Source organism: Sphaeramia orbicularis, chromosome 12 (assembly GCF_902148855.1).
Source record: "Sphaeramia orbicularis chromosome 12, fSphaOr1.1, whole genome shotgun sequence".
Lineage (NCBI taxonomy): Eukaryota > Metazoa > Chordata > Actinopteri > Kurtiformes > Apogonidae > Sphaeramia > Sphaeramia orbicularis.
In genome coordinates, this window is record NC_043968.1 from 81,163,686 (window position 1) to 81,180,060 (window position 16,375).

At 40.6% G+C, this 16,375-nt stretch overlaps 1 protein-coding gene across 1 annotated transcript in view; it reads left to right on the forward strand.

Annotated features, from left to right (window-relative positions):
* LOC115429154 (protein NLRC3-like) overlaps positions 1-8,459 on the forward strand; it is a 45,779-nt gene extending 37,320 nt beyond the window's left edge. Inside the window, 7 exon segments of the mRNA XM_030148401.1 lie at positions 2,083-2,278; positions 2,362-3,381; positions 3,384-4,158; positions 4,253-4,426; positions 5,350-5,523; positions 6,200-6,246; positions 7,582-8,459. Coding sequence (XP_030004261.1) covers positions 2,083-2,278; positions 2,362-3,381; positions 3,384-4,158; positions 4,253-4,426; positions 5,350-5,523; positions 6,200-6,246; positions 7,582-8,135 — 2,940 coding nt within the window. The 3' untranslated portion in view covers positions 8,136-8,459.
* Positions 8,460-16,375: the final 7,916 nt, after the last annotated feature.

Here is a 16,375-nt window from a genome sequence, read left to right on the forward strand (position 1 = left end):
ATTAATGTCTGGTGGCAGATGTGACATAAACCTGATCTGCACTCACATGTTTAGGGGAAACCAACTGGTCATTTTTAGACTGTAATTAACAGTATTCTTAAACAAATAGTTGGTTTTTTTTTTGCATATTATCTCCATGAAGTGAGTAATAACTAGTGTTAGAGTATGATCAAATGTGAGAAAACATCAGATTAGCTGCATGAAAAATGTTTTTATTTCATAGTTTTCACACAGTATCACTTCCTGTTATTGTGTTTTAAATCCATGTTTCTTTGCTTTAATTTAAACACATAGTGTCCAGCTGAGTGGACATTTTTGGAACTCCATTAAAAATAAGTTTATTAAAAAAATTTCAGTCACATTGTTTTTTTCATGTCTAAAGAGGAATTAAAACACTGAGGAAAAACAAATCTTGCCTAAGGTTCTTCTAATTCATGCATCAAAGGGTTAAATATTGCCTTTAGTTTGAAGGTTTAGAACGGGTTCATTTTCAGATTCTTCACATCATTTATTGTCTAAAGGTTTCATGAGTATAAAATAGATGTTAGAACTGCTAACCACACTGACGTTCCCTCCTGACACAGAGGTGTCTCCATGGTTACTGACCTTTCTGCATTCTGATTGGCTGACAGGTGTCCCTTAGTTTAGTCTTAAAGTGACTGTTCAGTAAATGTTCTTCAGTGTCTGAAATGACATTTCTGTGACTAAACTCAGTTCAGTCCTGCTGCCATGATGTGTCTGATGGGGATCCTGATCAACTGAACTCAACTAAACCTGTTGATCAACTCAAACAGTGAGTGTGAAGCTCTGGAACGACGAGCCGCCGTTAGCATGTTCAGCATGGGGAGAACTGGATTGTATTATTGAAGGACAAAGGAAGATGTTTAAAGAGAACTGGTTTAGTCTGGACAGAAGGGGGAAAGGAACAACACATGTTTAGTTAGGGACAACTATTTATTCAAGTACTTATAAAGTGATTCAACCGTTGGTCGGTGTACGTCTATGATGAAGGAGTTGTACCCAGCCGTGGGAGCTGGGTTTCTACGCTGTCTAGAGCTCCAAACAGAAGCCGAATATGAAGGAAATACTGAATATAGCAGGAGTTTGGACGTGTACCCACAGAAAAGGATTCATATAAAACTGATAAATGCACGGTAGACACAAACTTACCTGTGTGGTGTTCCTGGGGGAATGGTCTGTGGGCCCAAACAGTCCCCGGGGGCTTGATGGACCAGTTCTAGTTCCACCCAGGTGATGCACACACAGGTGAGTTTGAGCAGGGCTTTGAGCTGATGGTTTCATGGAAATACTCCTGTCTATATTTGGGTCTGGTATTTTAGTGTTGGATAGTCCTGTTGTGTATGTATATATATTTATGTAGAGTATAGTTTGGGTTTTGGTCCTGGATCATTCACTGTTTTATAGCTTGTGTGTGTAAATGCTTGTATAGTTGTTCTATCTCCTTCCACTGGAGGCAGCACTGTGTACAAAAGCCTCAGCTGTCTTCAGTTTTTCTTGGGTTGGTTGAGTATGGTGTGGAGTGGGTTTGAGTTGATGATGGATGGCCTGTTTTGGTTCATGTTTGCTGATGATGTATTGAAATTAAAGCTGAAGGGTAAAAACCTTCAAGTGCTTTGGACTGAATTCAGTTTTCCACTGTTTTTGACGCCTTGACCAGCTTGACCAGCTCCAAACTCACTCACATGTGGATTCTCTGGGATCAGCAGGACCAGGACACCTTTCCCACTACAGGGGGTCATGTGACTCATGTTGTCATCCAGGTGTGTCCACCTGTGGGTGTCAGTGTGGACAGACATAATGTGAGCTCATTGTTGATGTTTGGTCCACAGAGTGGAGCAGCAGAGCTCAGAGGTTCCCACTGGTCTACAGGATCAGACTCAGCTGGACTCCATATTTCAGGTGTGTACATGTCCAGCATCTCCTGGTCCATCTGTTCTGTCCAATCATGTCCTGCTGCTGGTTTCAGACCAGTGGACGTCACTGTGTCCAACATGGACCTGAGCTTTGGTCCATGGCTGGACTGTGGCTCTTTCATCATGTTTTGTGTTCCAGCTGCTGGAGGAGAACATCTGCACTTTTGTGAAGAACGAACTGAAGAAGTTCCACCACGTTCTGAGTACAGATTACCCAGAAACCTTAGAGAGTCTGAGTGATGAGGACGAAGAGCAGAGGAGGAGCTCAGAGGCTTTTCTGAAGATCACAGTGAACTTCCTGAGGAGGCTGAAGATGGAGAAGCTGGCTGAGCGTCTGCACCGCAGTAAGACCATTCTGTCCAGACTGAACAGATGAAAATACTGGATTTACTGTGAGACTGATGGTTTTATCTGGGTCTGCATTCAGGAAGTCAGTCTGGAGTTCAGCAGCGGAAACTGAAACGTAACCTGCAGCAGAAGTTTGAGTGTGTGTTTGAGGGCATCGCTAAAGCAGGAAACCCCAAAACCCTCCTGAACCAGATCTACACAGAGCTCTACATCACAGAGGGAGGGGCTACAGAGGTCAACCAGGACCATGAGGTCAGACTGATTGAAACAGCATCTAGGAACCCACACAGACCACCAACAACCATCACATGTGAAGACATCTTTAAAACACCCTCTGACAGAGATCAACCAATCAGAACAGTGCTGACAAAGGGCGTGGCTGGCATCGGGAAAACAGTGTCCACACAGAAGTTCAGTCTGGACTGGGCTGAAGACAAAGCCAACCAGGACATCCACTTCATATTTCCATTCACCTTCAGAGAGCTGAATGTGCTGAAACAGAAGAAGTTCAGCTTGGTGGAACTGGTTCAGCACTTCTTCACTGAAACCACAGAAGCAGGAATCTGGATCTTTGAAGACCACCAGGTGGTGTTCATCTTAGACGGTCTGGATGAGTGTCGACCTCCTCTGGACTTCAACAACACTCAGATCCTGACTGATGTGACAGAGTCCAGCTCAGTGGATGTGCTGCTGATGAACCTCATCAGGGGGAACCTGCTTCCCTCTGCTCGCCTCTGGATAACCACACGACCTGCAGCAGCCAATCAGATCCCTGCTCAGTGGGTGGACATGGTGACAGAGGTCAGAGGGTTCAAGGACCCACAGAAGGAGGAGTATTTCAGGAAGAGGTTCACAGATGAAGAACAGACCAACACAATCATCTCCCACATCCAGAGGTCCCGAAGCGTCCACATCATGTGTCACATCCCAGTCTTCTGCTGGATCACTGCTACAGTTCTGGAGGACGTGTTGAAGACCACAGACAGAAGACAACTGCCCAAGACCCTGACTGAGATGTACATCCACTTCCTGGTGGTTCAGGCCAAACTGAAGAATGTCAAGTATGATGAAAGATCTGAGACAGATCCACACTGGAGTCCAAGACCAGGAAGATGATTGAGTCTCTGGGAAAACTGGCCTTTGAGCAGCTGAAGAAAGGAAACCTGATCTTCTACGAATCCGACCTGACAGAGTGTGGCATCGATATCAGCTCAGCCTCAGTGTACTCAGGAGTGTTCACAGAGGTCTTCAAAGAGGAGAGAGGACTGTACCAGGACCAGAAGTTCTGCTTCATCCATCTGAGTGTCCAGGAGTTTCTGGCTGCTCTTCATGTCCATCAGACCTTCACCAACACTGGAGTCAATCTGCTTTCAGAACAACAAACGTGTGTTTGGTCTAAACTATCAAAGGTCAAACCTGTCCGGTTGTACCAGACCGCTGTGGACGAGGCCTTACAGAGTCCAAATGGACACCTGGACCTGTTCCTGCGCTTCCTCCTGGGTCTATCACTGCAGACCAATCAGAGTCTCCTACACGGTCTGGTGAAACCAACAGGAAGCAGCTCAAAGACCAACCAGAAAACTGTAGAGTACATCAAGAAGAAGATCAGTGAGAATGTGTCTGCAGAGAGAAGCATCAACCTGTTCCACTGTCTGAATGAACTGGAGGATGGATCTCTGGTGGATCAGATCCAACAGTACCTGAGATCAGGACGTCTGTCCACAGAACAACTGTCTCCTGCTCAGTGGTCAGCTCTGGCCTTCATCTTACTGTCATCAGAAAAAGACCTGGATGTGTTTGACCTGAAGGAATACTGTGGTTCAGAGGAGGTTCTTCTGAGGCTGCTGCCAGTGGTCAAAGCCTCCAACAAAGCTCTGTGAGAACAAACAGTTGGATCAAACATCTCAAATATGGATCTATCATTTCAAGCAGATCAATAACTTTATACTCATGCCTTTTGTTTTCTCCAGACTCAGTGGCTGTAACCTGTCAGACAGAAGCTGTGAAGCTCTGTCCTCAGTTCTCAGATCCCAGTCCTGTAGTCTGACACATCTGGATCTAAGCAACAATGACATGAAGGATTCAGGAGTGAAGATCCTGTCAGATGGACTGAAGAGTCCAGGATGCAGACTGGACACTCTCAGGTCAGGGTTCATAGGGCGTCCCATTTTTGGGACTTCTTTTCACATCAAGCTCTTAATTTGACCAGTTAATCTCTTATATATTAGTAAGTCCCAAAAAAAATTTGTTCCAATCTGTAAAGTTTTAGACCCCCTCCCACCTCCATCTTAAGGGTGCCCGTCAGCTGAGTGCAGAAAACCCATTTTTCAATAGAAAATCATGTATTTGTGGGTTAGTTCTTCCATATTTGCTCATGCAAATGTCATATTAGAGGTTTTGGGGGATGCTACTGTCGTTTATGAAGGTCTCAAATCATGTACAGGTCAAAGGTCACATGATTTTAGACAAGGTCAAGGTCATTTGACACTAGGCCTAGTCTTATTTCACAGACATGCACTCAGGGCTTTCACTGGAGAACATGTGATCCTAGATTACCCATCTGGTACCCTCCCTTTTCTTCAGTTCAGCAGGTACCAGATTTCTTTTTCCAGAAAAGGGTGGGCGGCCGTGGCTCAGTTGGTAGAGCGGGTCGTCCAATGACCAACGGGTCGGCAGTTTGAATCCTGGCTCCAACTGTTCTCATGTCAAAGTTTCCTTGAGCAAGACACTGAACCTGAAATTGTTCCCAGTAGGGCCAGGTTTTCTGCACTTGGCTGACGGGCACCCTAAAGATGGCAGTGGGGGGGGTTTAAGACTTTACAGGTTGGGCCGAAATTTTTTTGGGAGTTACTAATATATAAGAGATGAACTGGTCAAATTAAGAGCTTGATGGGAAAAGAAGTCCCAAAAATGGGACGCCCTAGGGGTTCAATAAAGAACACAACACATCATCAAAGCCTCCAACAAAGCTGTGTGAGAACAAACAGTTGGATCAAACATCTCAAATATGGATCTATCATTTCAACCAGATCAATAACTTTATACTCATGCCTTTTGTTTTGTCCAGACTCAGTGGCTGTAACCTGTCAGACAGAAGCTGTGAAGCTCTGTCTTCAGTTCTCAGATCCCACTCCTGTAGTCTGACACATCTGGATCTAAGCAACAATGACCTGAAGGATTCAGGAGTGAAGATCCTGTCAGATGGACTGAAGAGTCCAGGATGCAGACTGGACACTCTCAGGTCAGGGTTCAACACAGAACACAACACATCATTTCAATGTTTGTCTGCAGTTGTTGGATGGATTGAACTTGTCAGTGGTTGTTTGTGTTAAACTCCAGACCAGTTCTACTGATCTTCAAGTGTGTTCAGAGTCTGGAACTCATAGACTTTACACATTGAAGTCCTGTTGCTGAAGTCCCATGCATTCCCAGACTCTGTTCAATGACTCCAACTCCACTCATCTCCATCCTCAGTTGATGGATGTGATGTTTTGTGTTGCAGATTGTCAGGATGTCTGATCACAGAGGAAGGATGTTCTTCTCTGGTCTCAGCCCTACAGTCCAATCCGTCCCATCTCAGACTGCTAGACCTGAGCTACAACCATCCAGGAGCCTCAGGACAGGAGCTGTGTGCTCTAGTGGAGGATCCACACTGGAGACTGGACACTGTCAGGTATGGACTGAGCTGATGCATCCACAGATAAAGGCAGATAGAACAGGTAGAGCTGACAGGAACCATCTGTCAGAGCTGGGATCCATCCTGTATGAAGGTCCAGCCCATGTTCACAGACAAACACACTCAGTCAGTGATTCAGAAGGAACCATTCAGTGGATGTGAACAGAAAAGCTTCAGTGGATCACAGTGATGGAATGTCCATGTTTCCAGCTGACCTCTCTGACCCTCCTCCTCCTTTCAGGTTGGATCTTGCTGGAGTTCGATGGTTGAAACCAGGTCCGAGGAAGTGTAAGTGTGATTTGATTAGATGGATTCAAAGCAACCTGAACCCAAAGTGGGACCTGGTTCCACATTCTAAACATCTGAGGTGTTCATGAAGACAGTCAGTTTAGTGGAAGGATGAGCTGATAGCTGATTGGTCAGGACTGGTACCACAAGGACCCACATACCCTAAGCAGTGAGTCCTCAGGTCCAGTCCCAGACTATTTAGTGCAGATCAGAGCTCTAGTGTCTTTCTGCAGATTTACAGTCTGTACTGTCACTGTGGGACAAAGAATGAAATGGACAAACAATAATCCAGGGGCCATTCTCCATCTGAACATGGATGGATTTCATTCTGAACGTCTGTCTGAACCACTGCATCAACACAAAAACCATTAAAGCCACAAAAATAACAACAATTCAACCAAACACAAAATCATCAGAACCATAAAACAAACCAATCAAAGTCCATAGTTGGGTCCAGTCTCTTCTATTTGGATTCATCAACTCAATCCAACATTTGTCCCATCTGTGTTTTTAGTCCATTTCCACATTTCAATCCTGTGCTGGATCCATTAAACCAGTTGGTTCCAGTGGGCCGTCCTTCACTGGTCCATTTGTGTTGTTGTTTTTTTTCCTGCTGTCAACATGATTGTAAACACACACATTTGATCAGAGCCCTGAAGCTGTTGGGACATGTGAGCCCAGTCCAAACCATGACACAAACATTCAACCTTCATGTTGAACACTGGCTCCATCCTCTAGTTGTCTTCAATGCAGATTCCTGCTCATAAACCTCAGAATGGTTTTGTGTGTCAGCTCCATCCAGCCTCTCTCTGGACTGTTTGGATGATGCTCTGATCAAATCCATGCACACATTTGGACACTTCCACTCACTTGTTCTTTTCAACACTTCCTTTAATGGTTCACATATTGAATTGATCCAAACCTGGGGCTCAAATCCATCATTTGTCCCATTCTTTGTGTTTGTGTCAAGAACTGAAAATCTGTTCAATACCATTTGATTTTCTGTTTGACAAAGAAGGAAAATCCAGTCCTTTAGAAATGTTGAATCTGCTGTTTCTGATCAGGAAAATCAAACAGGAAAATCCAACAGGAAAATCAAATCCACTCTTTTTTTATTGAACGTCTGTTGGTGAAAATGTGCTCAGAAACAACAGATCTGTCTAGAAAACACTGGATTGATCTGTTAGTGATCAGTACTGATCAGAGTCAGACTCACACATGATCCATCCATCAATAACAGTTGAATTGAACCCAGTCATGTGATCAGACTGTCAGTCAATAAGCTGATCACTGATCAATAACTGCAGCTGTTTTGTGTTTTCTTCTGTCCATCAGATTTCTGTGAACTCACCCTGGATCCAAACACAGCGAACAGAGAACTGAAACTGTCTGAAAACAACAAGAAGGTGAAACGAGTGGAGGAGGTTCAGTCATATCCTGATCATCAGGAAAGATTTGAGTACTGGAAACAGGTGATGTGTTCAACTGGTCTGACTGGTCGCTGTTACTGGGAGGTCCAGTGGAGTGGAGGGGTTGAAATATCAGTGACTTACAGAGGAATCAGAAGGAAAGGATACAGTGAAGACTGTAGGTTTGGAAGAAATGATCAGTCCTGGAGTCTGGAGTGTTATGGAGGTAAATACAGGGTCTGGCATAACAACAAACGCACATACCTCCCTCAGTCCTTCTCCTCCTCCTCCTCCTCCTCCTCCTCCTTCTCTGGTACAGTCTCAGTGTATGTGGACTGTCTTGCTGGATCTGTGTCCTTCTACAGAGTCTCCTCTGACAAACTGATCCACCTGCACACCTTCAAAACCACATTCACTGAACCACTGTTTGGAGGATTTAGACTGTGGCCTGTATCCACAGTGTGTTTGTGTGATGTGTAGTTGTGTTGTGTAGTTGTGTAGTGTCCATAAAATGGTTGTGTTCAAATCAGTGTCATTTGAACACAGTTGTGTGTGAGTTGATGCTCTACAAATACACAAACATTTAGAAACACCAAGAACATAAATCAGCCTCAGTTCTTCAACAGTTGTCTTGTTTCCTTGGATGCTTTCTATGTTTATAAAATTAGAAATGAATCCAACCAGTAGTTTGACAGAAGAATTGCTCATGAAGACGACGCCTCCACAATAACTCATCTGTGTGCATTTTTTCCACAGTGAGAGGATTAGGACTGTAGACTGAAAATGACAATTCCAGTAAAGGAAGCGCATTTACAGAAGAAAGACAGAATGTTGCATCCAATTGTCTTTTTTCTCCATATATTCTCCCTTTATTTTGTGTCCATGTCCATTTGCATAAACAGCTGTTTCTCAGTGGAATTCCAGTCTTTGAGTCCTAAAGGCTCATGAGTGTCATGTGTGTGTGTCTTCCTTCATGGACACTTCAGCAGCTGAACACAAGAGGGCGCCGTCATCCTGTTCAAACACATCCACTCAGTCTGTGCATTTTCAATCCACATGTCTGTAGATTCCATCCAAAACTCCTGCTGTGTCTGCCACATATGAGGAGGAATTACTGCTGTTAAAGATCACACTCACACATGAGTCCATTTTATGGACTTGGACTTTGAACAAAGAGTGAATTCATGTGAAAATCATCTGTTTTTTCACATGTTGATGCTTTTGTTTGAATAAATGCAGATCAAACTCAATCCTTTACTCATGCAGATTATTGTCCATTTTTCATCAGATGTAAAATGACAAATAAAAGCATCTGAATTGAAGCTTTAGTTTGTGTTTTTTCTCAACATTAACAGGACACTTGTCAGTGACTTTTCCTTTTATCAGCTGATATTAAAGGTTTGGAGCCTCAGCCTTTTTTTTCACTCAGATAGTTCAATGCACCACATCTGATGTCCATCATTGTCTTATCTACTGATTCCATGGAGGATGAGATTTGTTGCTGCAGTTGTTTGGTCTGAACACTTTGTGCTTCAGACAGACTCCCCAGTGAGTCTGGAAAATGGACTAAACTGAGTACAGAGCGCTGATCCAGTTTCTAGTCCTGGAGGCTCCATCTGACAAACAGGCCTGTATTCCTATAGATTCTTAGTGCAGAGTTGCTCCTAGTTTCCAAATTCTACGAAAATTCTTAGAATTATGATGTTTTCTTAGAATTTCCCCCAAAAATGAAGAGTAGATCCTAGTAAAGATAAAAGCTATTCCTAAAGAATCTGAGCCTTTAAGAGAGCTCCTAAGGTCAGATCTGTTCAGAGCAGGTAGAGGACTTTTAAGGGGAAGAGGAGTTCCTTCAGCAGAGGACCAAATGGAAGAGGCAGGAGGGAGATTCTGCAAACACTGGATGACAGGGAATTCATTCAACGCTACAGATTGCACTGTAAAAAAAAAAAAAAAAAAAAAGTTATAAAACAGTATTATTCCAGCAGCAGGGGCGCCGAAAAAATACTGTTAAATAACAGAAAATAACCATCTCATAAAAATACAGTAATTTTACATAATTCAAATACAGTTTCTGGCCTTAACTTTAAATGAGATTTTGCTTATTTTTGACTTTATAATGTTTAATCAAGAATATTTACATGTATTAAAACAATCCAATTCCCTATAAATATATATATATATATATATATATATATATATATATATATATATATATATATATATATATATATATATATAAGTAATTTTCAGTGAGACTCAGTTGTCCAATCCACTGATAAAAACTGTATTTGGACAGTTTATCAGTGCTTATACATGTTATACATTCACAAAAATACATTTATTCAACAGTTTTGTTGTGAAACCTCCTGTAATTACACAATATATTTGTCAATTAACAAACAAGTCTGGTTCAACTGACAGAACAAATACTTTGTAGCAGGAAGTAGGAAGTAACAGTGACATCACTGGTAAGGAGGGAGGAGGGAAACTTCTAAATGAGACAGACCTGAGAGCTGTGTGTGGAGGAAAGTCAAACAAAGGAGAGACTGGAAGGAGGTCAGAGCTAAAGGAGAAGTGAGACTGAAAAGGAAAGGAGGAAAAAAAGCCAAACAAAAAAGAAAACCTGAATGTGACTGTAACTGAAGAATCTGAAAATGGACCGGTGTGGACCCAGGAGTCTGTAGAAGAACATCTGAACCCCTGGAGCAGGTGGACCTGTTCTGCTCAGACTCAGTGGTTACTCTCTCTCTCTCTCTCTCTCTCTCTCTCTCTCTCTCTCTCTCTCAGAGGACATCTACAGACAGATAAGTTCCTTTTTTCCACAAACTCTCCTGGCTTCTCCCGTCTGGCCTGAACATACCCCTGTTCTCTCTCTCCCCCTACTCAACACACATATGCCCCTAACCTCCAACCTGCCCTGAACTGGACCCCCTTCATCTGTCCAGCTTCTCTCTCTCACACACACACACACACACACACACACACACACACACACACACACACACACACACACACACACACACACACATGAACTGAATTGAACTGGTCTCCATACTCCCCATCATCCCCTGGAAAGAACTGAAGGACCCTGAAGACTCACTCTACATACACACACTCCTACACACTCACTCTGCATACACACACTCCTACACACTCACTCACATACACACACTCCTACACACACACTCTACATACACACACTCCGACACACTCACTCACATACACACACTCCTACACACACACTCTACATACACACACTCCTACACACTCACTCACATACACACACTCCTACACACTCACTCTACATACACACACTCCTACACACTCACTCTACATACACACACTCCTACACACTCACTCACATACACACACTCCTACACACTCACTCTACATACACACACTCCTACACACTCACTCACATACACACACTCCTACACACTCACTCTACACACACACACACACTCCTACACACTCACTCTACACACACTCACTCTACATACACACACTCCTACACACTCACTCACATACACACACTCCTACACACTCACTCTACACACACACACACACACTCCTACACACACACTCTACACACACTCACTCTACATACACACACTCCTACACACTCACTCACATACACACACTCCTACACACTCACTCTACATACACACACTCCTACACACTCACTCCACATACACACACTCCTACACACTCACTCTACATACACACACTCCTACACACTCACTCTACGTACACACACTCCTACACACTCACTCTACATACACACACTCCTACACACTCACTCTACATACACACACTCCTACACACTCACTCTACATACACACACTCCTACACACTCACTCTACATACACACACTCCTACACACTCACTCTACACACACACACTCCTGCACACTCACTCTACATACACACACTCCTACACACTCACTCTACGTACACACACTCCTACACACTCACTCTACATACACACACTCCTACACACTCACTCTACACACACACACTCCTACACACTCACTCTACATACACACACTCCTACACACTCATCCTCCCTCTTTACCTACATGTTAAAAAAAAAAAAACAAACTATTGTTTTGTGGGACTGACTACCCCAGTTTAATTTAATGTCTGTTTAATTTCCTGTTTAATTCCTGACTTCAGACTGGTTTGAGTTGATGAATAATTAGAAATGTTTTGATGATGATGTTGATGATTTTGAATTGCTGATTTAAAATTGAGAAAATTCAGAAACCTTAATTGTACACTGTTATCTGATATGTCTTTTGTAGCAATGAAGTGAGCAGCTGTTTTTTTTTTTGTTTCTTTCACATTTAAGTTAAATATGTCATAAATTTGACATGTTGAAGGTAATTTAACCCTTCTCCTGTCTGGTGCCCAACATTTTATTTTGATGTTTATTGAGACTTCTCCGCTACAATAACAGAACAAGTTTACCAGGGGGAATACACTACAATACAATGTCCAAATCAGAGCAAATACTGATGGTTTTTACAGCCTTTTTGTTTCCAGATTTATCCAACAGCTTTAAATAAAGTTCAACATCTTTAAACAAATAAATAATATTTGGTTTTGTGTTACAGAACTTACATTTGTGAATGAAAAATTTAGCAAGTAAGACAACTAAATTAACTATTTTAATTTTTTTTTTTTTTTTTCCTTTCTGGGGTATCTGGGCCCACAGAAGTGATACCAGTGTCAGTCAGTGACAGGTATCAGTCGTGCGTGCGTGGACCACTGAATACGAGTGATCCCCATGTGGTTCTATTTAAACTGGAGGATCCGTGCGTGGAACAGACCGACCCAGGACACGTGGAAAGGATTATGTCCCAGGAGCTGGTACGGTAGCCCGCAGGTGCACGGCCCAGAGGCACGAAAAAGATGAAATTGATTTGATGATTTCCCTTTTTTAAAAATTGTCCTAATTAAAAAATCCGATTTGGATTTAAAATCGATTAATCGTGCAGCCCTCATTCAGATGATTATACACAACATTGCAGTGTACATTATAATTAACTTCTGCCTTTAGATCCTTCAAAATCTAACTGACTGAACCTTATTTAAGTGAAAAGTGCAATTTTAGAATCACTGATAAGTAGTTTTAGAGCGAAAAAAACATTTATTTACAGTACTGTTGACAAAAAAGTTAAGAACAAATAGATAATAAATACTGGATTTATGAAGACTCAAAAATATGCAAAATACAAATATATTTATACATTAATTAGGCTTATGTAATGTATTACTAAAGCTGCTATTACACATTTTACTGTGTCCTGAGTGTGTTTACATGCAGTTATTATACACTATAAGAGACAGTTCCCCTATATCTGCACTTTCATCATTTTGGTTTGTAGTTTGTGAATTTTTTTCTTCAACCTTCAACCCTTTAACCTGATTTAACCCATAAAGACCCAAACATCCACCGACGACCAAAACCATCTACTGATCTAAACTGTTTAATACCTGTTGATCCACTAATCCTATCAATACATGTCAATAATTGGTGTAAAATACAGTTCTTCATCTTTTCATGGTCATCAGATATGACCCATTTGGACGTTCAGGGGCTCCATAGTTACCGTGGAAACATCATCATCTTCTACAACATCGATTCACCAGTAAAACCCATGGAGTTGGATCAATGACAGTGGATGGACGCACTGGGTTTATATTAAAAAAAATAAGCAAAAAAATGGGCTAAAATGAAAATGAGCAACAAAAATAAACAAAAACAGCCAAAGTGATCAATAAAACAAACAAAATTGAATAATAAATCAACAAAATAATAAGTAACATGAGCAAAATAAGCCACAAACTGAACAAAATTGAATAATAATAATAATAATAATAATAATAATAATAATAATAATAATAATAATAATAATAATAATAATAAAGTAGGTAAGAAAATGAACCAAAACAAATAAAATAAGTTAAATGAATAATTATGAACAAAATGAATAAAAAATTTAAAAAGTAGTAAGTGATATGAACAAAATACGGTTGTATACATTTGTTTTATGTTCCGTTAATTATATATTTTGTTAAAAAAAAAGTCACTTTTTCTATAATTTTTCTCTGTTTTAATATAATTACCGTTGAATGTACTCTGGGTTTTCATGAGCATCTAAAGTGAATATAGGAAAATCCATGATTTACAGAGAAAAATGCAAAATACAGGATAAAAGGATAAAACTATGATAAATGGTGATAAATCACTTAAGAAAGATTAAATATAGAGAAAAATTCATTTACGTAGTTACCATGGAAACACTGTCATCTTCTACAACATCGATTCACCAGTAAAACCCATGGAGTTGGATCAATGACAGCGAATGGACACACTTAGTTTATGTTCAGTTAATGAGAGATTTTGCTTAAAAAGTCCATTTTTCTTCAGTTTTCTATGTTTCTCATATAAAAACTTTTGCATTTACTCTAAACTTTTATGAACATCTACATGATCTGTGAATTAAATCTAGAAAAATATCTAATTTTCACTGAAGAAACACAAAATAAGGAGGATAATATGACAATAAATGGTGATAAATCATTTAAGAAAGGGTAAATATGACAAAAATTCATTAGTGAACTGCCACAAAAGTAGCACTGGGTCCTTATGGGTTAACTGGGTTTCCCTGGCTAAACAAAATAAAACAACAAAATTAACAATAATCATAAGATTCAGCAGAAAATACAAGTAGACATTCAAAAGAAAAATTATCATGATGAGCAATAGTAAGAATGACTGTAAAATCAAAAAATAAACATGATCTCTAGGGTTATTTTGTAAAACTTAAACTGTAATTATCTGTCATTCCACAGGGTGGCGCTAAAATCCAAACCACCACAGGGGAACAAGCACCTGTTCCACTGGTTAACAGTTCTTTTCACATTTAACTGTAACCGTTTTTAATGTGTAGTGGAACTCTTGCGACGATGCTCTGTTAGCTCCAAAGGAAAACAAGTTGACAGTGGAACTGCTCTGAGATCAGTGTGAACATTGCTGGATGGTGTTCTCCTCTCCATTCTGCAGTAATAGTGTCCAGACCCTGCTCTGTTTTGTTTTTTTTTAATCTTTTTATGAGCAATGTAACAGTACATACACAGGAGCAGAATTACAGTGCATTCATTATGCATTGCCTTTTATATCATTTTTCCCCATGCCCAATCCAACCCCAAGGCCCTCCGAGAAGGGGCAACAGCAGAAACAAGAACATCATAACAGTAGAACAGTCTCTGAGCAGTAGAAAATCAAATAAGTACAAGCAGTATCAAATCTGTGGTGTACAAGAATATTAACTGAGCTAATGGAAATAGAAGAAAATAAAAATAAATGAATAACAAAAAAAAAAAAAAAAAAAAGTCATAGCTTGCAGATACCTATATTTACTTTTATAAATTAGACATTACCTAGATGTATCAAATGTGACAATAATTGGTAGACAGAACAAATTACGACAAAAAACAACAATACCTAAACAATAATAAAATAGAGTAGGGTGGAGGTGTGACAGATCAATCTGAAGGCAGCGTTTGTAAAGACTGAAAGTAATCTAAAAAAGATTGTCATTTATGAAAGAATTTAGTTGAGGAGCTTTGTAGTGAGTGTTGAATCTTTTCTAATTTCAGAAAAAACAGAACATCTCTAAGCCAAAATGAAATAGACGAGGGTTTAGGAGACTTCCACAAAAATAAGATACGTCGTCTTGCAAAGAGGGATGTAAAAGCTATTATATCAGACTGTATTTGGTTAAAACAGGAGTCAACAGGGAGCCCAAATATCGCTATAAAAGGGCACATATTGATATTTTTCCTAAGAATATTCAGACCCTGCTCTGTTTGAACATCTGTGGATCATCAGGATACACGAGATCATCACATACTACAAAACCTGCAATGGAATTAAGATCTAATGACAGAAGAAGATCAAAGAAGTCCAAAAAAATAGTTGATTTCTGTAAGTTCAGCTGAATTAGATTATTACAAAGACAAAAGAAACCAAAATAAATCCAACATGCTGATTGGATAATGTGAATGTTCTCTGCTTCTAAAACTCCTCCATTATTTAACCCATAAAGACCCAAACACCTACTGGCAACCAAAACCATCTACTGATCTAAACTGTTTAATGCACAATTTTTTTGAGTTTTGAGTTTGAACTGAATGTGACCCTGAAGTGACCCACATGTGCAAAAGAGGTCCTGACGTTATACATGACCACACAGACACACCGTGTTTATAGAAGAAACACTCCTGGGACACAGAATTGTAAGGTTTGTCGCATTTCAATGACGTAAAGGTCGTATTAATGCGACCTGGCCGTTCAGACTGAAGTCACATTGCAAATGATCAGATACGTATCAGATTTAGGAGCACATATGAAAGTGGTCTGGGTCAGATTAGTGCAGTTCAAACGGTCTGTAACAGATCAGATACAGGTCACATATGGGTGAAAACATCAGATTTAGGCCACACTTACCTGCAGTCTGAACATAGCATTAGTGATTTATGAGGTATTTCAAGGTGTTTCAGACCATTTTACGGGAACACCAGTGCCCCCTGGTGGCAAAGTATAAAGCTGTAGTATCCACCATATAAAAGGACATTTTGGTCATTTTTTAAATTTGAGCCTATCCAACCCAACCAATAAACTAGTCCAGCCTATGCTGTTTATGACAGTGG